At 27.0% G+C, this 22,827-nt stretch overlaps 2 protein-coding genes across 3 annotated transcripts in view; one reads left to right on the plus strand and one right to left on the minus strand.

Annotated features, from left to right (window-relative positions):
- Positions 1–9,421, plus strand: part of LOC129975135 (uncharacterized) — a 42,188-nt gene extending 32,767 nt beyond the window's left edge. The window contains exons 18-22 of the mRNA XM_056088086.1: positions 423–609; positions 3,245–3,484; positions 5,811–5,935; positions 6,633–6,752; positions 7,983–9,421. Of these exons, the coding sequence (XP_055944061.1) occupies positions 423–609; positions 3,245–3,484; positions 5,811–5,935; positions 6,633–6,752; positions 7,983–8,190 (880 nt within the window). The 3' untranslated portion in view covers positions 8,191–9,421. The remainder of the gene's footprint in view (positions 1–422; positions 610–3,244; positions 3,485–5,810; positions 5,936–6,632; positions 6,753–7,982) is intronic.
- The window catches only part of LOC129975136 (IDLSRF-like peptide), a 225,037-nt gene continuing 211,538 nt past the window's right edge, over positions 9,329–22,827 (minus strand). For both annotated transcript variants that reach the window (XM_056088088.1, XM_056088087.1), the window contains exon 4: positions 9,329–13,268. In XM_056088088.1, the coding sequence (XP_055944063.1) occupies positions 13,075–13,268 (194 nt within the window). In that variant the 3' untranslated portion in view covers positions 9,329–13,074. The remainder of the gene's footprint in view (positions 13,269–22,827) is intronic.

Genomic DNA, 22,827 nt, shown 5'->3' on the forward strand with positions numbered 1-22,827 from the left:
TTAGTAGAATAATGTGTGATATCATTCTGATTTGATGATGGCTTATACTAATTGTCAAGTAATTTGTCAAACACCTTAAACATATTTTTGAGTATTATTGGGCTATTACCTTTTCCTGATTAACATTAACCTGTGATATTCTTTCCATGTTTTTTTTTCCATTTAAGTTTTTTATTTTGTTTATTTTTTATTCTACTTATTATTATTTTGTTCTCTCTGTTGTTACTGTATGCTTGCAAAACATAAATATGCTTTTTCACTTTTTTTTAATCTTATTAATTTCTGTCTTTTTTTTTTTTTTTTGTGCTTGTCATTATGCATTGATAAGTTATTTTTATCGTAATTTGTACAGAATTTTATTTTTAGAATCAGATTTTATATTTATTATAGGTGAGATATAAATTTTTAAAGTTTATTTACAGCATTTCAGGGTCTCCCGAGACTGCTGTATCATGCATTCACAAAGCTGCTGTTTGTGCTACGGTGCATTCAGCATATGGTATGATTGTAGCAGATTGGCAAACTCGTCCTCATCATCCAGCTTTTTGCTTCAGTTGGCCAGGTATACTGTTAGCTGTTGGTTTGGCTTGGAATGCGTCTGTTCATTTGGTAAGAGTTTTATTTTGCGATATATTCTTTACAAATTGACAATAGAAATAAATTTTGTAATTAACATAAATCTGTATACAACATGGATTTTCCAAACTATAGAGTTGTGGAAATATAGAGGAAATAATTAATATTGGAATTACGGAAAAAAAAAAATGAAAATACCATTTTTTTGAATCCTTGCTTCTGTTGGACAAATTTTTAGCATGCTTAGAAAACACAAACGTACGAAATCTTGTTCTAGCATGAATACAAAATCACTAATGTTACTCTTCATTACAGAAATGAATATGGGAATCTGTTATTATTTTGAACTGTTTAATGATGATTTAAGAAAAGCAAAAGTCCATACTATTTGATGAAACAAAATTGTAAATGTCTAACAAATAGACTTGATTTATTTAATCAACAAAATCATGTTGTCTGTTTTTTTCCTTTTTCAATTTTTTTACTTACATATTTAGTCAATAATAAATATCTGTAAAATAATTTTGAATAATGTTAGAAAATATTTATTTTAACTAATTAAAATTCTTTGGAAATATCTATTCAATAATATATTGATATTAAGTTATATGTAATATATCAATAAGAAGCGTTTCTGGATAACCAATGTTGGAAGGTCCTTCATTGACATCGTTTCATTTTGTGTTTTTATAAAACATCTTGCTTCAAATGAAATCGATTTTGTTAATTTCTGTAATTTCTTAACTTTTTCTTGGGAAAAAAGTTTTAATCCAGTCTGTGTGAAGAAATATAATTTTTTTTCGTATTCTGGTTTTCATGTTCCTATTAGCTTATTTAAAGACCATACAATTTATTTAAGATAGTTCAGATTTATAGAAAGATATTGAATTGTAATCAAATTTTCATTTAGTCTTTGAAAAATTGCAAATATTTTCAAGATTGTCACAGTACTGGGAGAACTGGGAAATACTTCAAATTTAAAAATCATCTAAAAAAATTGGGAAAGTACAGGGAAATTTGAAAATTACCATAAAAATCAGGGAAAGTACAGGGAATTTTAATTTTTGCAATTCCTTCCCCCAGCCCTTTTTAGAGAGCATATTTGTTGCGTCTATAATAAAAAAAGGAACTGAAGTCATATCCAAAAATTTTAAAAACTCATTTTGTTTAAATCCACATTTATTGATGAACAATGCATTATTATGTAAAAAAACGAGTAGTTCGATTTGTTTCAGTTTCTTTATTCTAAAGCACAAATTTCCTGGGCATGTTTAGAATATGCAAAAATCCAATTTGAAACTTTCCTGTAAAGAATAAAAACTTTGTGCAAATAACAGTTTGACAGATTTAATGAAAAAAAATTGTTTAGATAATTTCTGTTCTTATATTTTCAAGTCCAAATTATTTCTTGATTTTTGGGAAATTGTAAAAAATAATTCTTGTGTTATCACATGGCAATGTGGCTGTGGAAAATGGATTTAGTATGCTTGTTGAAAAGCTAAAAGAAGATTCTTTAATTGGTCTAAAAACTGTGTATCATATAATAAACTTTTATGGATATATTTTTCATGTTTCGATTCCAAAAGATTTGCTTCGTTATGCTAAATTAGCATGTATGAGTTGTTAGGAAGCTTTAATGTTCAGGGAAAAGAAAAAGAAAAAAAAGTTCAACCAGCATATAGCTGCATTACAAATGAAATTGCTGCAAAAGAAAAAATGAAATTGATGCTGTAAAAACTGTAGAAGTTGCAAAAATTGATGACTAAATATATGAATTGGCAAAAATAAATGAATAAATAAAAATAAAAAGAGTTATCTTGCTTTTTAATGCTTTTGTTAAGTAATAATTAATTGGTTTATATTATAATTATAAAAATATTATTTTGTGTTTTATTTCATCTGAGTCCTAATTTTTGTGGGACTTACAGTTAAAAGAGCATGAAAGGTGATCACCCCCCCCCCTTAACATATGTATATCACCTTGCTAAACTCTAACTGGCACATGATTGCTGTTCATGCATTTCCTCTTATATTGCATGTATGTAATGGGAAAATATAGGGAAAACACAGGTAATTTTCCCCACAAATTTGTGTTGCAACCCTGATTTTGGAATGATCTTAAAAAAGAAAATTAGTTCATTTTTATTAACTTGAGAAATTAAACATGTCTTAGTTACTACTTAGATGTATATGTATAAGAATTATTGTTACTTAATCATTTAAAATCTTTAAAAGGCTTTAACATTCACAAATAATTTAAAATATTTTGTTATGTTTTGTTTGAGATATTTCTAAAAAAACTTTTTTTAATTGAAATTTTATTTTACTGTTTTCTTTATCTTGGTATTTTAACAGGATTTAAAAAAAATCAAAATATTTCAAATTAGAGTATTAATAGATTGATTGAGAAATATATTTTTGATTGTAACACATCTTTGAACTACCCAGTTGTAGCTGTTGGAACAGAAGAATGAACTTTGAAAATAGAAAATACCTTTTTTTGAAATTGCAATCCCTTTCTTGATGCTGCACAATTATTAACTATATTAAATATCATTTAAAAAAAAAGAAATAAAAAATATTATATTAAATGAATAATGTTTATAAAATAAAAAGAATATATTTTAGTGAAAAAAGACACTATTTTATGTTGTGTTTATTTTTGTAGGATTACCTCCATGCAAGATTACCCGAATTGCTAAACGTTCATATATATCAGGATGCAACTCAGGTAACTGGGTATCTGACTGTAGAATTAGGTCGCCTAGAAGTCTTCATGCATCAGTCAATTTACCAAAAATATAAAGATCCTAAAGCCTTCCAAAATTGTAAAAGTTCCATTCTACATCAACTCCTAGTGGATGCTGATGCTGTACTTTTGGATCATTTTACTTTTGATCTTTTACAGGTAATTAATTATTTATTATTTATTTTCATTAACTGTTATTTTATTGAGTTTATTGAATAAGCCTTTCCAACTTTTGTGATTGAAAATGATTTATGAGCATTTCTAAAGTCATTGAACAGAGTTTAAGAGCAGGCCACAGGGAAATTTAGAGTGGGCCGTATAAAAATTAAGAACAAATCATTTATATAGTTGAATATGGGATCACAATTGTAAAATGTAGCCACCACAAAAGCCCTTTCTTTATTAATAAAAAAGAAAAAATGCCTATCTAGACAGTCTGCAATCCTGTTATCAAAATCTGATTGTCACGGATTAACCAATGAAATCTGTAGAATATCTTGCTTAAAAATATATGAATATATATTATTTACGGTATACTTTAGATATCAATTTAAATAATGTTAGAAATTTTGTTTCCTTTCGATGGGATCTTTCCTATCCTTAACATTCCTGAACATTCAAATCAAAACTAATTATTGAAATCAGAATGAAGAAATAGTGATCCACTAACAGAAAAAAATGCAATACTGAATTAAAAAAAAAAAAAAGACATTCTGAAAGAAAATATTAGCAATAACTTCCAGTTTGATTTGTGGTGGGAGAATATAATGAATTGGCATAACTATATTATAATAAAAATCGCAGGCCTCACTTCATTGATATTTGCTATTTATTTCTGTTGAGGTATATTCTCACACAAATAAATCTGTCAATTTAAATGTGTGTATACATATATTTAAAAAAAAAAAAAAACAAGGGGGAAAAACAACCAAAATGAAGTTGGGATTTCACATTTAATAGTGACACAGACCAAAACGATAGGGATATTTTTAACTCTGCCCAGTATTACAGATGACCCCTGATAATTATATTAATAAATTACAGTATGTTATAAAAAACATTTCTAATGTAAAAATCCTGATGATGCTTGGCTTATAAATCCATAATATCATGTAGAGGATCTTTCATTCCAAAGCAAATGTTATGTTGCAAATTTATTGAAATTGAAACAGAAAATTATGATTAATTTTAAAGGACAAACGTCCAAAAACCAGTGCCTGAAATTAGTTCTTTGACTTTGTGTATACCTTTTAATTAATGCACATTATCAAAATATGCTTAATTAAAAAAAGAGTTAACTTGTAACTATAAATAGAGAGATTTTTTTTTCTCAAATGTTTCAGTAGAATATTGATAGTTAAAATTAAATTTAATTTTCCATTTTTATTATTTTCTTTTTATATTACTTTTTGCTTTTGTCAGAGCAAATATATTAAATTATTTTAAAATTTCATAAACAGAAAATAAATTAATAAATGAGAGTTCTCTCTCTTATTTTTACTTGAAGTTTCTGATGGAATGTTTTGGAAAATATTATGGAATACTCAGCCTTAATTTCAATTAAGAATTTTAAGCATGATGTGCAATTATAAAATAAAAGGTATAGAGTCATAATAGAGGCAAGGTTCATAAAAGGCATAGAAAATTCAATTTTTTTCTGTCTTTGTTTAAAAACTTGAAAATAGATTATTTGAATATAAATTTTATCTTCATTTTTTTATTTATTATTTTTCTCTTTTGAAATGTATTTTTTATAACTATATGATTAGAAAAAAGTTTTAGCATACTTTGAGATTGGAATAAATATAAATTAGTCAGTATAAAGTAATTATATATTTAGTGTCAAAGTATACTATTGCATTTTATTCATGTATTAATGTTTAGTTTAATTCTTTTTTATATATTTTGGCCTTTCAAAAAACATGGTATATGTTTCGAAATTATTTTTTGTCTGAATATATGGTGCACATTTAGAAGAAATTACTATTTCAATTAAGTTTGTTAACAGTACTTATTCGTAGAATTCAAAATTGCTTTGTTTGTAGGGAGACCTATCTTTCTCTTGTAACATGCTATGTTTTGTTTACTTCAAATGCAGTTCCAATCTTATTGATATCACCATGTTTTCACTTTGATTTTCCTGCATTTGTAATAATCTGTGCTCTTTGTCAATTTATTGTTTTGATTTGGTATTTCTGCTTTGCAATCTTGTACTGATTTCATTAAAATCTACCATTTTCTTATTATATTAAATGTTATTTCATTTATGTGGTATTATATTTATTTTAATATAAGTTTTTCACTTCATCAAAAAAGAATATATGCTGATTAAAATCTATTATTTTTTTGAACACTGTCGCAATTATTTGGTTAAATGGCGAAGTTTTTTGCCATATTTCAGTAATTTTAAACAAAATGTATACTATATTTCTGGACAAAATGAGTCTTTTTTACATTCTTTAACTTGCAATTGGGATATTTTTAGCAAGTCATTAGGCATCTTAGGAAATTTGAATTGGAGATACCAAAAGCTAGACCAACGTGTTTTCATCATGGAGAAGTTATATCAGAATTAAGACTAGCAATGGATCTACTTTTATTTGCTTGCAGGTTGGTAACTTTCTAAATAGCCAAACGAATATCTTGCTTCTTATATGACAGTTCTTGATTTTGTGAATTCAACTTTGTTATTGTTATATAGTTACCTAAAGATTTTATTTTAAATTATTTCATATAAGCTAAACAAAAAAATAACTCATATGCCATGAATTGTAATGTTTTTAAAAGTTCCATATATTCTGTTTTATAGATATTTTAATTGTATATATGAAGTTTATACTTTAATGCTTCATTTTATAGATTAAAACAAATTGCTTTGAAAAATTTGCTTCATATTTTTGTTTATATATAATGAAAATGTATTGTCAGTAGGTACTGATATATGATTTCAAGTTCTTTAAATAATTTTGTTCAGAATTAGTTATTTCATTTATGGTTGAATATGAAAATATTAATTTTTAAATGTCTTAAGGAATTTTAATTATTGTCTTAAGTATGTGGTTTTAAAAGAATTTTTTCATCTTGTTTTGATTGAATGCAATTTTTGACAGTTTTTTTTAAAAATGTCAGTCCCTTTTTGTATAATTTTTGTAATTTTCTTCATTGTTTTTGAGGTAGTAAAATCAATATAAAGATTCCTCGATATCAGAAAAAAAAATGTTTATTTTCTAATCAACTAACTTGTTGTAAATAGAATTTTGTGATCTTGAGGATAAATATTTGGCTTAATTCATGCTTATCTACTTAGGCTTAGCAAAGTAATGGTGGCTACTGGTCTTAATCCTTCTTCAAATCCCTGTGAATTAGCTGTGGTAAATGTTGGAATAAGTAATATGGCTCCAATTGCAAGGACAGATCTTGCAAATAAGTATGTAATATTTTAATATTGTTTCTGTTTATATAAATGTTGGGAAGAATCCTTTTTTTTAAAAAAAAAATATTTTTTGTATTACTGTAAATAACTGTTTTTATGAAAACCAATAGTTTAAAAGTATAGAAATAAGATATTATCCCTTGATTTAAAAAAAAAAAAAAACTGTTTAGTTTGAAACAATTAAGATATTTTATTTTTAAGTGATTTTTATTTCTAAATGATTGTTTTTTCCTCGCTATTATTAAATGCTAGAAATTGCCATATATTTGTTGGTACTTGTATATTAACATCTACCAGAGTTAATCATCAAAATTGCCAGAAGTGGCATGTTTATTACAGAAACACAACTAATGATTAATTGCCCAAAAAATAATAAAAATCAAAATCATCAAAGTTATCAAGTTTGTTGATTATGTTCGTCAGTAGCCTCTGTTAAGCCTAACTTTCATCAATGGGTGTGATGCCATCAATTATTGGTACAAAATACCCATTTATGATTACTTTATCATTAAAATTATTTCAATCTCATTAAAATCAATTGAGAACAGTAATTTCAGTTTTTTTAGAAAATGCTCAAAGAAAAAGAGAGGAGTGCAATTTTTTGTTGTAAAATTGAGTATTTGAAGCTTTTTGTATGAAAAAATTCTTAATAATATAAAAGAATTTAATTATGGTTTAAAAATATATTTATGGTTTCTAAGAAAATACACTTATGTAATTAAATTTTGTTAAATAAAATTCAATAATTATTCAAAATTTTAGAAATTATGTATTCTGTTCTATGTATTGACTTTTACATACTTTTTTTTTTTTTTTTTACATCAGTTGCAATTTCAATTGTGCTTTGGATTTTATGTCAAAAACTGAATTATTTATTTTTCTTAATATTCTTTATCTAAAATGTCATATAAAATGTAAGATAATTAAAAAAATTTTTTTTATTCTAATGAATATTAACTTGTATTGGACACTACCCTATATTTTTTTATATTTGACAAAGTACTTTTGTCCCTTGAGAAGTTACATTGTTATGTGTTAAAATATAAGTTGTAATTTTGACTTTACACCTACAATTTATTAATTTTTATAATATTTTATTAACAGTAGAATGTTTCTAAAATTAGCAAAGCTTTGGGAGAAATTTTAGAGAAATTGAAATGGTTCTTTAGTTTTATTCAATTTTCTAAATAGAATGAAATCTTATGAAACAATGTTTTTTTGCAGGTTACTAGCTCTGATTGAACAATTCAGAGCAGTTTGGTTAAGTAGAAACTTGCCTACTGGTCTTGAGACTTCTATGGCCATGTTTAACTCTTTATTAGCCAAATTGATACCAGAAAATGATGACTCACTTTATTCTGTTGATAGAAATACTCCATTGTTACAAGATTTATATTCATCAACAGATAATTCTGCCCGAAAACTTACTTGAAAGAGCAATTTTTTGTTTAATTTTTGGGATCAAAATGTATGAAATATTTATTTTTCATCATATTGTTATTTTTGTATTTGAATGATATTTCTGAATAATGGTGCAAAGGAACTTGTAAATAAATAAAGAAGACTCTTGCCTTTTTAAAGATAAACTTTTCAATGTCAATTTCATTCTGTCCATGTTTATTGAAATTTTATGCTTTTTTTAAAATTAGACAGAAGCATTTTAAATCTCAATTTCATTCTATGTTTTTTAAAATTTGGATTTGTTTTTTGAAATTAGACTGAAGCATAAATTTTGTAATTGTGTTGTAATTGTATTTGTAATATTTAATTGTATTGTAACATCGGATTATCTTGTATTTGTAATGATTGTATTGTGATATTTGATTGTATTGTAATTGTATTGTGATATTTGATTGTATTGTAAATGTATTGTGATATTTGATTGTATTGTATTATTTCAATGAAAGAATTTATTACATTGATGTTGTGCATGTAATAATTATGTATTTAAGTGGAAATGGATAATCTATATGAAATTGTGTGACTTGTTTGTATGGTGCACAAATTATTTTAAAACACATTTGAACAATTGACATTATCATATTCTTTGGGTTACAGGATTTTGTTTAATAGTGCAAGTCATTTTCTAAGGTCTGATCATATACAGTCATTGGATATTTTATTATATTATCCAGATACTGATAAAAAATTTGATGTATATGTATCTTTAATAAATAAAATGTAATAATTTTTAATTACATATTTTTTTTTTTGAAATTTTGAATTGATATTGTCAATTTTTTTTTTCAGAAATGGCCTTTTTAATTCTTTTATGATATGTTAATTAAAATTTTTATTAACTATCTAATATTTTTGTTTAAAAATGCATAAAAGTTATATTTTGTTATTTTATCTATTACTTATTATTTTTTACATTCAAATTAAGAAAATGAATACCTGAATCAATTTATTGTGTTATATACAAGACTTCATGATGTATTTGTAATAGTGTATGATATAAAAAATTTGTTTTTATGTGTTTTAAAGTAAGAAACTGATTCCCTGTACTTTCTTGTTTATAGGGAAAAAAATTGTAAAATATTTTGGAATAACTATTCTTCCAAAACACATAACAGATAAAATTCTTTATTCATACATATTTTAAGTATTGAATAACTTTTACATTTAAAAGGCTTGTAAAAGCAAGAACAAACATTTTTTTATTATTATATTTATAGAGAACAGTGAATCAAATCATTTTTTTTTTGAACAGAAGTTAATATTCTCTGGCATATATACACAGTACACTTACATATGACAGTGTGCAAGTTCTACAGTAACTAACATTGTGACTAAAGTAAAAACTATGCTTATTTATTCAGTATTTATGCAATACATACTTCTTGAGGGATGTGCGAATACCGAAATAATTCACACTTCATCTTTTCATTATTATTTCTTCAATGTTGTGTTTTAAAATTATGTTTAAGGTGCACATTTTTTTTCATTTGCACACTATTTAAAGACTTCCTTTTCTGTATTGATATGTACTTCAAACATGCATTTACATGTTAGATATTTATATATTTATTCATTGTAATAAAATGAATAAAGTCTGTTTTTGTGTAAAAAAAACTGTGTTGTATGTTTATTTAGAAATCTACTATTAATATATTTTTTTAATAAACAAATTATTTTCTCAATTATTTTTAAAACCTTTGTCCCAATTCTGAAATTAATAAAATTGATTGCAAAATGGATAAGAACATTTATTCTCTACACCATATTCTTTCTTCATAAGTGCAAAGATGGGTTCGTACTCATTTGAATTTAAAATAAAAAAATATATAATTTTGATTTGATGCCCCCTCTAAGTTATTGAAATTTATAATTTATTTGATCATTTTCTTTCAGCAACATTTCCAGTACTATACTTTTTATGACAACTTCTAATAATATGAGTGTTATATGATTTTAAAATTTCTTTCAGGATGATCTTTTTTTTATAATGTGCTGGAATTCTATAGCCTGGAATAATAATTTTATTTTGACATTTAAAAAATTAGTTCCATTCTGAAATTAGAGTATATAATTTTTGAACTATCATCCATTTAGTCCCTTTTCATTTATAAATTGTTTTTTAATCATGTCCTATAATATTATTCCAAACATCAACTATTAGAATTATGTACGAACCCTGGCTTTCTCAAGTAAAAAAAGGAAATAAATTAGAATTATAAGTTTGAATTTTCCAGGCTTATGTCCATTTGTAAATTTCTTTAATGTTTGAAATTAAAGACATCAAATGTTTCTAATCGAATAAACACTAATATTTGATTATAAAATAATTGCAAACTATTTGTGTTTCACTTTGGTAAAAACAATTTGATTCTTTCTAAAATATTTATCAAATTACATAGTTGTCTTAATTTCTTTGGTTTTGTGAAATTATCGTACAAGAAAAATTCGTAATATTTGATATGTGTTGTCGATTAATTGTAATAAAATGGACAGATATGACTCATGAACAAGACAGAAATGTAAAAAGGGAAGAACTATTCTAAATTTTGGATGGATTTAAAGGGATTTTTATACAGATATATATATTTGTACACATTTAATGTTATAAGAATTTTAAAGCTTGTTTTCCTAGAAGCAAATAAAAATATTGCTCAGCTACATTCAAATAATCTTTGGATACATGTGGGTTTCCTAATTATATACACATTCACTAATTTATTTTGTATTAATTTCAATTTTTTTTAAAAAATTCTGTTTTTGATCAATGAATAACTGATTAGATTTTTTTGTATTCATGAATCAGGATTTACATTGTAATATAATTCCATTTATTTCCTCAATATATGAAGTTAAAATTATTCAAAACTAATCAACTTTTAGTTGATTAGTTTTCATGCAGTTGGATGCTGAAATGTTAATTTATTTCTGTCTAACTTTACTGACATCTATCATTTATGTAGTTTTTTAAATTTTTTTATTTTAGATTCTTTTTGCATGCATATTATTAGTTAACCCCTTGTTCCATAACAAAGCTTCATGCACCATTCTAACTATTAACTTTCACGCTTAGATACACATATTTTATACATTTAGCTCTTTACCACAAATATAACTGTATACACACAGATTCAGTAAATGATGATTTTACGAGAATTCTAGGAAAACTGATAAAATCAGTATTTACTTCAATATTTTGTAGATTTGTGCGTAAGCCAGTTGTAGAAAAGTTTATAAAATGTGGCAATTAGCTTTTTCTTACTAGGGCTATCAAAAATTATTCATCGGACATTTATGAAGATAATATTCGAAAATGTAGTTAGTGAAAAACCAAACGATTTTTTAAAAAAATAATTTTTTTTTGAATCGCATATTTGGAAAAAATTCTTTTCCAAACGATTTTTAAAAAAAATTATATGTTTGGTAAAGATGGTTATTTCTGTACGTTTCGAATATTTTTAGGTATTTTATGAAATATAGTACATTTAATTTCAATTAGAAAATGATAAACAATTTTTAAAAATTTCTTAACATAATCTTGAATTAAGAAATATAACTAAAAAAAAGTTTTGAAGATACATGATTTTTTTTTTTTCCGTTTGGCAAACTATTTATTCTAAAATTTTATTTAAATCAACCAAATTTTGATTTGGAATTTAATAAATTGGTTGATTAGAGATTTTAAAAATCGTTTATAAAAACCAGTGTGTATAAAATTTTAAATGCTCAGAATTTATTTCATTATTTTTATTTATGATAAAAATTCATTATTTTTATTTATGATAAAAACCGTCTGAAAATAGAGAAGAAAACCAACAGCCCCAGTAAGGGTTCGCTGCATTACCTAAATATATTTCTGTGATATGTAGCATTCCTGTGCTTGCTCAAGCAGGGAGAAAAAAATTATTTTTTTCAAAAATATATTCCAATATGATTATTTTTCAAAACGATATGTTGTCCTTGCAAAGTCTGTTCTTTCGAGTATTCGCACATACCTTTGAGTATATTATCACTCTTAGAAGATTATAACTAACAGTAATGTTTCTATTGTAATGGGAAATAAAGTCATTTCTGCTTCATGCTTATATAATTATATACTGGAAAAAAGGGATATATTTCAATATTAGGGTAAAATTTCTTTTTTTTATGATTAAAGGAATGTATATTTTTTGTGTATATGTATATTGTATGTGGCAAATACATAAACACTCGAAACTGTGTTATGTAGCATTTGATGAAGCCAAATGTTTGTAACAATAATTAGTAGTTACTATGCATGAATGGCAGCCATGTTGCCAATTATTGATATCTATGTTTACATATAGAATTATTATATCTTTAAAATTGTGATGGCCATTTGTATGATGAAAAAAATTGATCATCATATTTCTGTCATTCATATTTGAATATTTTTATTAATTTTATAACACTTTTTGTTTTCTTTATTGAATGACAGGTTGAATAATGTATATGATTAGATTAAAAGTTTTGATTTTTGAAAATAGAAAACGATTTTTTTTTCTCTTTTAAATAGCAGTGAAATGTACACATTAAAAAATGTATATACATATTCTCTCATTTTGGCCATATACATCTTTTAAAAAAAATTTATTTAGCATTTAGAGTTAATGTGTGAACCTTGTGAAAACGATGTATGCACTTATTTTTATTAGTTACTAATTATATTTTTTTGGTGTCAATACAGTTGAATCATGAATGCTACATAACAACGGATTCTAATAAAGAAAATTTTACATAAAACGAAGGAAGTGGATATATATCTCAATCAATTTTCGATGCAGCGGTACCGTCTTTTGTTAACCACTTGAGTTGCTCCTCGATAACTCGCTGTGGAGAACTAGTCCATGAAGCCAGTGCTAACCAGCTTGTCGAGGAAGAACTTGACGTCGGCCAGCTCCGAGTCCCGGATGCCGAGGGACTTGAGGAGGCTCATATCGCCTGTCTCCACTGCCATAAACACGTTTCGGAGATGCTCCAAATCCGAACGCATCAGGTGCAGAGCTTTGCCGAAGTCGTCCAGGGTTTCGCTTTCTGGGAACAATAACAATGCATTAGTTCGTTGGGTTTTAAGGTACTTCAGCAATATATTTGTCATTTAAGTACAATACACTCCTGGATATCCGGGAGTGCACTAGTTTTCTTTTATCGTAATTAGTTATTTCTTTTATCGTTATTAAATAAGGAAGGCAAGGCATCTATTAAGTCCTCTATTAAGGACTTTTTCAAAACCTAAAAACTGTAAGTTTTGACTCTTATCTTAAGGTTACTTTTTTATATCCGTGTAATCATTTATCAGTGAAAAATAAAATCAGATTTTGAGCCAATTTTCTTAAAAATCAGACCTAATGATTTACGTTAATGCTTCGTTTATGTTTCCTGCATTTAAGTTGGACATTATATCGTTAAAAAATTCGAAGCCAAAATTTTTTCAGAACCTCCGCATTTTTGATCTCTTTGAGTTCGAAAAGCATATTTTTAGAAAATGTCTATCTATCTGTGACAAAGATAACTCAAAAACTCTTTAAGCTACATGGTTGAAATTTGGTGTAAGATCACTGCATCAATTTTGCAGATTTCTCTTAACTTTTGAGGAAAATCTGATCCAAAGGAAGCCTGCCTGTCCGGCTGCTCTCATATAACATGATAATTACAAAACGAAGAGAGCTAGATAAATAAAATTCAGCTCACAGATTTAATATCTATAGTGTGGACACCTGTCAAATTATGAGCCAAATCCAACAAGGGTTGACCATCTGTCGGTCTGTACTTCCAGAAGCATGTAAACGCAATAATTTAAAGAACGCAATGATTTATGTAAATCAAATTGGGTATGGGATTTTAGTACTATCAAATTTTTGTTTCAGTCGGTTGAGAAAAACGTGTCTAAAACAAAAATTCGATTTTCGGATACTATTAATGCATGCCAAGGATTAATCGCCAATTAACTCGCCAAGGATGACACGACAGATTCAGTAAAAAGGCTAAATACACGCCAAAAGTTAATATTTCGTAGCTATTGTACGCCAGTGCCACGTAAAGCGTCCTCTGGCGTGACGAGTTTATTGAGAGCATGCGAGAAAGTTTTGGAGAAACCATTCCTGCTGGTTTGCTCAGCAGACCAACAGACTAATAAGAAAGAAAACTGTAAATCGTTGTAGTGTATATATATATATATATATATGTAATATTATTTTGGTTGAAGCAGAGTGCAGGTTTAACGCAGTGAAGTGACGTTGCATTTTTAAATTTTGTTTTATTCTATTTCGAATGGCAGGCATGATACAGTAGACTCCCGATTATCCGCGCCTGCCGCACTAAGTTTTTTTTTTTGCTTCCAAGCAAAGAGAAAATGCTTTCAAAGCAAGAAGCAAACACAAATGACTGATTTCTTCAAAAAGGTGTAGTTTTACAGTTATGCTTTTGTAATTACGTAATACATTACAGTATTAAAACAGTACATATGTATTCATTTTTCTGTGTATCCTTGACGCCTCTCGTAAGTACAAAGCACTTTTCTGTTTTCATTAACAAAATGCATTTTAGGTTAGTTTTGAGTGATATACTAAAATATTAAGGGTTAGTTAAACATTTCCTGCTGTTTATTTTACGTTTTATTGTACATAAAACGATTTTTCAAAGTTGGAATGTCTATTTTCTCTTTTGCTATACCCGTTTTTAGCTTTTTTCGGATTATCCGCGATTTTTGTCATCCGCGGCGGCCGCGCCACCCAATTCCGCGGTTAATCGGGAGTGTACTGTAATTTACAAGAAGGCGCAGCGCGGCACAAAAGCAGAAATAAAGAAAAGGGAAGAAGCGAAAAAGGGGCGAAACAAATGATCACTAGTCTTATATAAGATAGGATTTCTGGCCACACGCCAATACACGTGGTGACCTTTGACACCTTTTCAAGGGCACCGAAAGGGATCACTTTCATTTGAGACGTAGCACTGATGGCGCATTAGTTTTATAGAGGAATTATTTAAACCGAAAGTGGAATTGGATCACGAAATAAGAGGACATTTTAGAATGAAGTTACGATGGGCCAAATTAAGATAACGTTTTGGAAATTAATTTGGATTAAGTTAAGAGTTTAAAATATCATTACACACACACACACACACACACACACACACACACACACACGCACACACACACACACACACACACACACACACACACACACACACACACACACACACACACACACACACACACACACACACACACACACACACACACACATAGTCTTTAAATTTTTGTGCAAAGAAAACTTTTGAGTTTACTGTCTTTGATGTAAATCATTACTTTATATTCAATCTGAATAGCGGCAATTTTAATGAGATTTGAAAACATCTCCCAAGTTCAAAGACTTTTCAGTGTTTTCCTAATTTAATTTGGAAAGTCACAAATTCCTTTGAGTACATTTCTTTAAATAACCTGAAAAATCTTTAGATTTGTTCACATTTTCTAAAGCCATTTTCTTTCCTCTTCTTTGCAATAACTGTCTATTTAAACAATAGCTTTTGATTTTATGGTCTTACTATCGGGATTCAGTTTATTAGCTTCAATCTAGAAAAATAAATTATGTAAGATTGTTCTGCTTTTCAAAGTTGACTTATGGTTTATAAGATTTTACCCGAAGGCTTTAAAGGAAAGAAACTTCTCAACTCATTTTCATATTTTAATAAAGAAATTCTATTCTAGAAAAAAAAGTTTACACATTTTGGTTTTGTACATATCAATGCAAATATTTAAACAAGTTTGAAAATACTTTATTTTTTTACTTAAAGATTTTGAATCGACATTTAATATTTAATGATGAAATTTTCTCTGGCTTTCTGTTTTGTAAACGAATATTTATTTTAAGTTAAGGTATAAAAGGAAGTGTTGGAGCGTATACATATTCATGTGTGTTCTTTGGTATTTAGACAACCTATCGCATTTACAGCCAAGAAATTTGGCATAAAGGTAATAGTAATTGTTACTCAGTGCACCTGGAATTTAAAATTTAAAGTAGCAAAATTTTTATTAAAGATTTTGTATTGTTTCGGATAATGTTTAGCATGCATTAGCCCATAATATATTTTCTAATGGTGGTTAAATGAAATGTTTGTACCATCCAAAAAACAAACAATTATTGCACAAAAATTTTTGTTTAACATTTCTGACATATTTGATTGAATTTTCAATATTTTTTTAAATAGTTTCCTTTCTAGAAAAATTTAAAAAATTATAGCTAAAATTTCTGTTTACAATATTTTAATTTCATTAACTTAAACAATTTTTTGAAGTCATTATTCGGATATTTTCCTTTAAGTTGTAACAAGAATGATCAAAATAATCTTTTCATCAATAATTTTTTATTTATTCCAGGGTAACTCAAGTATTTCTTTGCTAATCCGCAGGATATACTTCTCCTTTGATTTGGCAAAGAGCCAAATTAGAAAATCAAGCACCATAAAATTTATTTTTATAGAAATTAAATTTTACTAGAAATCGTTTGCAACAAATTTACTAATTTACCTCTCTCTTCTTTTTAATAAGTCTTCATTTTCAGTTATTCTTTAAGTTATTTTTTTTTATCGTTTGCTGTTTACTGGCTAATATCGTTGTCACGAAAAAAAAAAATGCCAAAAACAACATTATTTTCTGAATTACTTTTTTTTTTGTTTCTGTATTATTATCAGAAGATGTGTTTGAAAATATCTAGACTGATTGTTGTCCAGTCAGCAATATCTTTTATATCTTTGCCACAGATTAACTAATCAAAGTTGTCTTAGAAAATCTCATGCACATAGTCAAAGTGCTTAATAGATTAAATAAAATATATAGTTTATGATACGCTTTAAATCTAAATATGTAGTAACATTAAAAGTTTTTTTTTCTTGCAGTGATGTCCATAACTTTCACATCAAAACTAATCACTAAAATTGATTTGAAAAAAATAGTGATCCAATAACACAAGAATTATTACGATACCAAATGTAAAATAAAGATAATATTGAAAGAAAATATTGGGAATGATCTCCAAATGAAGTCTAAATGATATGAATCAGCAGAATTCTACTCATAGCCTTTGCTACAGACAAGCTTAAAAAGTGCAAGTAAAATGTAAAGTAGAGATTTCAAAACTGATTTTTTTATTCTTTTGACTTTTTCTCGTCTTCCATCGTGCCATTTTTTCTCTCTCTAATTTTTGTTTTCATGCAATTGGATCTTCTCTGTTCATAATGCTCCTGAGTATTCAAATTAAAACCAACCTTTAAAATCATAGTGATATACTACCAGGAGTTGTCGAATACAAAATAAAAGAAAATACTGAAAAAATAATTGAGTAATTTTCAACTGTCCCGTGCATAAAGAATATAACAAATTGCGACTTGATACCGCTATCTATCAGTATTCTTATTGACTGGAAATATCGTTAACTAGCTTTTATCAAGTCCTTTGCCGTCCCGAAGAGCACAAAGTTTTGTAATTTTTTCTGAATGATTTTGTATTTTAGTGCTATCCGTATGTGTGCTTATGAACTCTTTTGGGTTCTGTTCGGGAAAAAAAGGCAAACTTACATAATAAAAATCACAGACCTCAGCTCTTTAATCTTTACTATAATTCAGCATAAATGAAGCTGGAAATTTAGGATTTTATTATTAATTATTATACTTTCGCCCAAATAAAAATACTATCAGAATCACCAGACACCAAAACAAATGACAGCATTTTAGAACTGATTGGATGGTTTTGTTTTTTAATGACATTCATAATGTCATGAGTAATGCAAAATAGGGTCAGTTGATAGTGTTTTCATTATTTAGTATTTAAAAAAAATAAAATTATATGTTCTTACATTCTATTTGAAAATGCACAACCCGTTTACTTTTTGACTGAACAGTACCCATCTCTGGTAGGTAAATACTAAAAATACAAGTGACTACTGAATTAAATGTTAATTAAATTAATTAAATAATTAATAAACGGTTAATTTAAATAAAATTTTGTATATAAAAAATTAGTTTTGCTATTGAGTGGTTTCAATTAAATGTTCATCAAAGTGAAGTCAAAATATTATTACGAATCTGTAATGTTGCTTCCTTGCTCAGTTAGTTTCAGGGTAAGGTAAAGAGTTTTACAGAAATGTCTACTGAATGGATGCCAGAGCCCCAAGCTTGGCACCGTTTGACGACAAAAATAAAGGATTCTGAATATTCGCGAATATTGGCGACAACTCCATTAGGACTGGAGCTCCTAAATTTGTTCTAGAGCATTCGAGGCTACTGAATGGATGCCAGGTAACTGACTCCCAAGCTTGGCACCGTTTGACGACAAAAATAAAGGATTCTGAATATTCGCGAATATTGGCGACAACTCCATTAGGACTGGAGCTTCAAAATTTGTTCTAGAACATTCGAGGCTACTGAATGGATGCCAGATAACTGACTCCCAAGCTCGGCACCGTTTGACGACAAAAATAAAGGATTCCGAATATTGTTGAATCTTGGCGGTAACTCCATTAGAACTGGAGCTTCAAAATTTGTTCTAGAACATTCGAGGCTACTGAAAGGATGCCAGATAACTGACTCCCAAGCTCGGCACCGTTTGACGACAAAAATAAAGGATTCCGAATATTGTTGAATCTTGGCGGTAACTCCATTAGGACTGGAGCTTCAAAATTTGTTCTAGAACATTCGAGGCTACTGAATTTATGCCAGATAACTGACTCCCAAGCTCGGCACCGTTTGACGACAAAAATAAAGGATTCTGAATATTGTTGAATCTTGGCGATAACTCATTAGGACTGGAGCTCCGAAATTTGTTCTAGAACATTCGATGCCCTGGTTACTATATCAGGATATACTATACTGGTTACAGGAGTTATAAGAGAAGAAGCACAGAGCAGAGAGTGCCGAATTGACAGAAGAATCGAGTGAATTCTCTCTTCGGAATGTTGATTTCCAGTGAATTTTCCATGAGCTCTTAGTGATGTTGGTTTGTTGTTTAATAATGATTTACTGCTTGTACGCTGTTGTTTATTGTACGTTCTATTTCGCTTGCACTTTGGTTGTGTTTAGCTATTGCATTTTTGTATTACTATTCGTTAGTGAGCTTGTTCCATTTTTCACCGTACACCTATGGCACTGATTTTTTTCCGTAATGATATGTAAGAAAGTACTTGGGAAAAGTATAAAATGATATAAAGATATTAAATATATTACCGAGTAATATAATACATATGTAAATATAGTAAGCACATGAATGTAATATGCATGCAAATGCAATATAAATTTTGTAAGTATAACAAAAAAAAAAGTTGATTTACAATACTTCGTTGTATGCAATATTTGATATCAGAATGACATAATTTTGAATTTTTTTATTTTCCTTTTTCAGTAACTGATACGTAAATACTATTATAATATCATCCATAAGTAAATGCAACATTTTGACAGGTTATTTAGTCGTTATTTACTGAAATTTCACGATAGTACAAAGGCATTTTTTAAGTTTTGAACAAGCAATGTGTTCGAAATTAAACCGAATATATTATGTCAGATATCATTAAAACCTTCTACCGAAAAATGCCTAATTGTTGACTGCAGGCTTCATATTAAATAAAAAAAATTAGTTGTTGAAAACACAAATACTAGATAAGATTAAAAAATTTGAAAAAAGAAATGGTATCATATTTTTATAAAGAGTAAATAACTTTAAAAATAAGTTTTAAATGTTCCAATCCTTTCTTTATTTATGATTCTTTCCCATAAACCAATGTAAGTGGTTTTCCAGAAACTTTCTCGCACAATATCAAAAAAAATATATTTGTATGTTATTAACCTCATGTCCCCAACGAATAACAGTTACGAAAGAGCCTAATAGTGAGTAATGTTAGGTGATTAAATGCTATGATGCGGTTAATACAAAAGTAAATTGAACATGTGTTTTGAACGGCTTTTTTTTGAATGATTGAAATTAATATTTGATTTAGAACTTGAATATAGTCACAAAAATCACATCCCAAATTTCATTTATTTAAATTATTGCTCATGTAGTTAAAGCGTTTACATGGTTATGAAAGTATAGATAGACAAACGGTCAACCCTTGGACAGATAAGATTCAAAATCTTATATGGATTTACATTTCAAATACTAAATTTATATATATAAATTGATACATTTTTTTATTTATATGTGTGCAGAAGTACAGACAAACAGATTGGTAACTCCTTGATGATTTTAATTCCAAATTTGATACTTATCAACATTTTGATGTTAAATTCGTGCACCAAATTTTATCCATTTATCTCACATTGTTTTGTAGCTATCGTGTTAACTGATATTCGAACAGAAGATTAGTCAAACTTTCTCTGAATGGTTCAAAAATTGACAGAAATCTACATATTTAGCGTAAAGACCATATACCAAATTTAATATGTCTAGCTCAATGCGTTTCTGAGTTATTGTGTTTACAGACAGTCAGTATAACATCAAAAATATATTTTTCGTTTTCAATCAGTTGTGAAACGGGGAGATTCGTCAAAATTTTTAAATGAATGTAATACTTTCTCTTAGTATACTTCGTATAGGAGGAAATAAATACAAATTAAGTGACACATTTCTACTTTCTTTTTAATATTATGCTTTCGTTTTTTAAATTCAGCTAGTTCAGTTACTCGTCTGTAATCAGTTGCTGAATTTTATTTTTTCTTGTTATTCGAACAAATGTTTCCTGTAATGTTATTATTGATTTATCGATAAACAATTGATCCAATTCTTCTGAGACTATGTTAGAGATTTAAAGAAAAATGTTCCTGTCTTAATCGCAAATTAGATTTAGGTCGATTTATTAAATGTTTTCCTTTTTTATTACTTTTGTCACTTTTTAAAATCATTATTAATGAAATTAAGAATAAATTTTTCAGTCAATTTTAGAAGAAATAATCCAATATGATATTCTCAATATTAGAAAATTGTATCTTTAGATGAAAAAAAAAATTATTTTAAAATAGCTTTGAATAATAATAAATAAAAAAATACAGAAAATAAATGCGAAAATTGCTTAAAATTCTATTTTAAATCTTTTAATATGAAAAAAATAAAAATAAAATATAAATATAAAAAATATTTGCAGAATAACATCGTATGAAGAAAATTAAAAATGCATTTTTAATTTTCACCAAACGATTTGCAATTTTGACATTGGATTTGACGCATTTAGTATAAGAGAAGTTTTTCTTCATTTAAAAATAATTAACAATCCAGAAAAGAATTAAGGAATATTTAAAGCTCCAGTTCAAAATATGATAGCACAAAACAGAATGTTTCATATTGATTACTTTATCTTTAGATAATTTTTGAAAATTTCTTTTAACTACAGTAATAATAGAATATATACAAAAAGTATTAAATATCATCTATTCAAAATAGATAATTCAAAATAAATTTCCAGTGGTGGATGGATACCTCTAACAGAGCATTCTTTGTAATAAATTAACTTAGAATCCGTCGCAAATGCAGAAAAAAAAAATATTGCTTGCACTTCTAACCATTAGAAGAAAAAAAATTTTAAAGGGAGAAATGCTTTAAATCATGTGAAGAATTTAAATAAAATATAATATCGAAAATAAAATATCAATATCGAAAACATTTACGAAAAATACCGAAATAAATAAATATAAATATCGAAAAAATTTGCAAGATAAAATCGTTTGCTGAAAATTAAAAATGCAATTTAGAATACAGCATTTTTAATTTACAACAGACGATTGACAATTTTGATATTGGTCTTAACTCATTTTATAATATAAATATTAACTTTTTCTTCATTTTATAGTAACTAATAATTAAAAAAAAGATTTAAAGAATATTTAAAACTCTAGTTCAAAATATCATAGCACTAAGTGAAATGTTTCAAATTGATTCCTTCATTTTAAAAATTTACTTTTAAGTGCAATTATGATACAATGTACCAAAAAGTATTAAATAACATCTATTCAAAATAGTCAAATCAAAATAAATTTCCACTGTCGAATAGTATACTTTTGATAGCGTTTTCTTTGCAATAAATTATTTAAGAATCTCCTCTCAAATACAAAATTTAAACACTTTTATTAAAAATAATTTTTGCACTAATTATTAAGAATAATTATTAATCTTTCTGATACTAGATTTGATTATTTCAGACGAATTTTTAAGCATTAGGAATAAATATATACTTTCAAATGGAAGAAATGCTTTAAACCACGTAAAGAATTTTATTTTACATTATCTGAATAAAAAAATATTTAATTCTGGAAAAATTTCAAAATCTACATTTTTATATAGTCCCTAGTCCTATGGATCATGTCTCGTAATATATTCTTGCGCCGCTAATATTTTAAATAAAAGAAATGGCTGCGACGAAAACGGACCGAGTAATGAAGCTTTCAATATCGCTATTGTAGATGGTTTTAGACCCTTTCGAAGGCTTTCCTAAGGAAGGCCAGCCAATAAAGAAGCAATACTTTCTCGAGTGGTCGTTTGATTCATCAATGATAATGAAATTCAAAGCATCGAATAGTTTTAATCGTAAAAGAATGGAGTTATTGTTGTTTA

This window comes from Argiope bruennichi, chromosome 7 (assembly GCF_947563725.1).
Source record: "Argiope bruennichi chromosome 7, qqArgBrue1.1, whole genome shotgun sequence".
Classification (NCBI taxonomy): domain Eukaryota; kingdom Metazoa; phylum Arthropoda; class Arachnida; order Araneae; family Araneidae; genus Argiope; species Argiope bruennichi.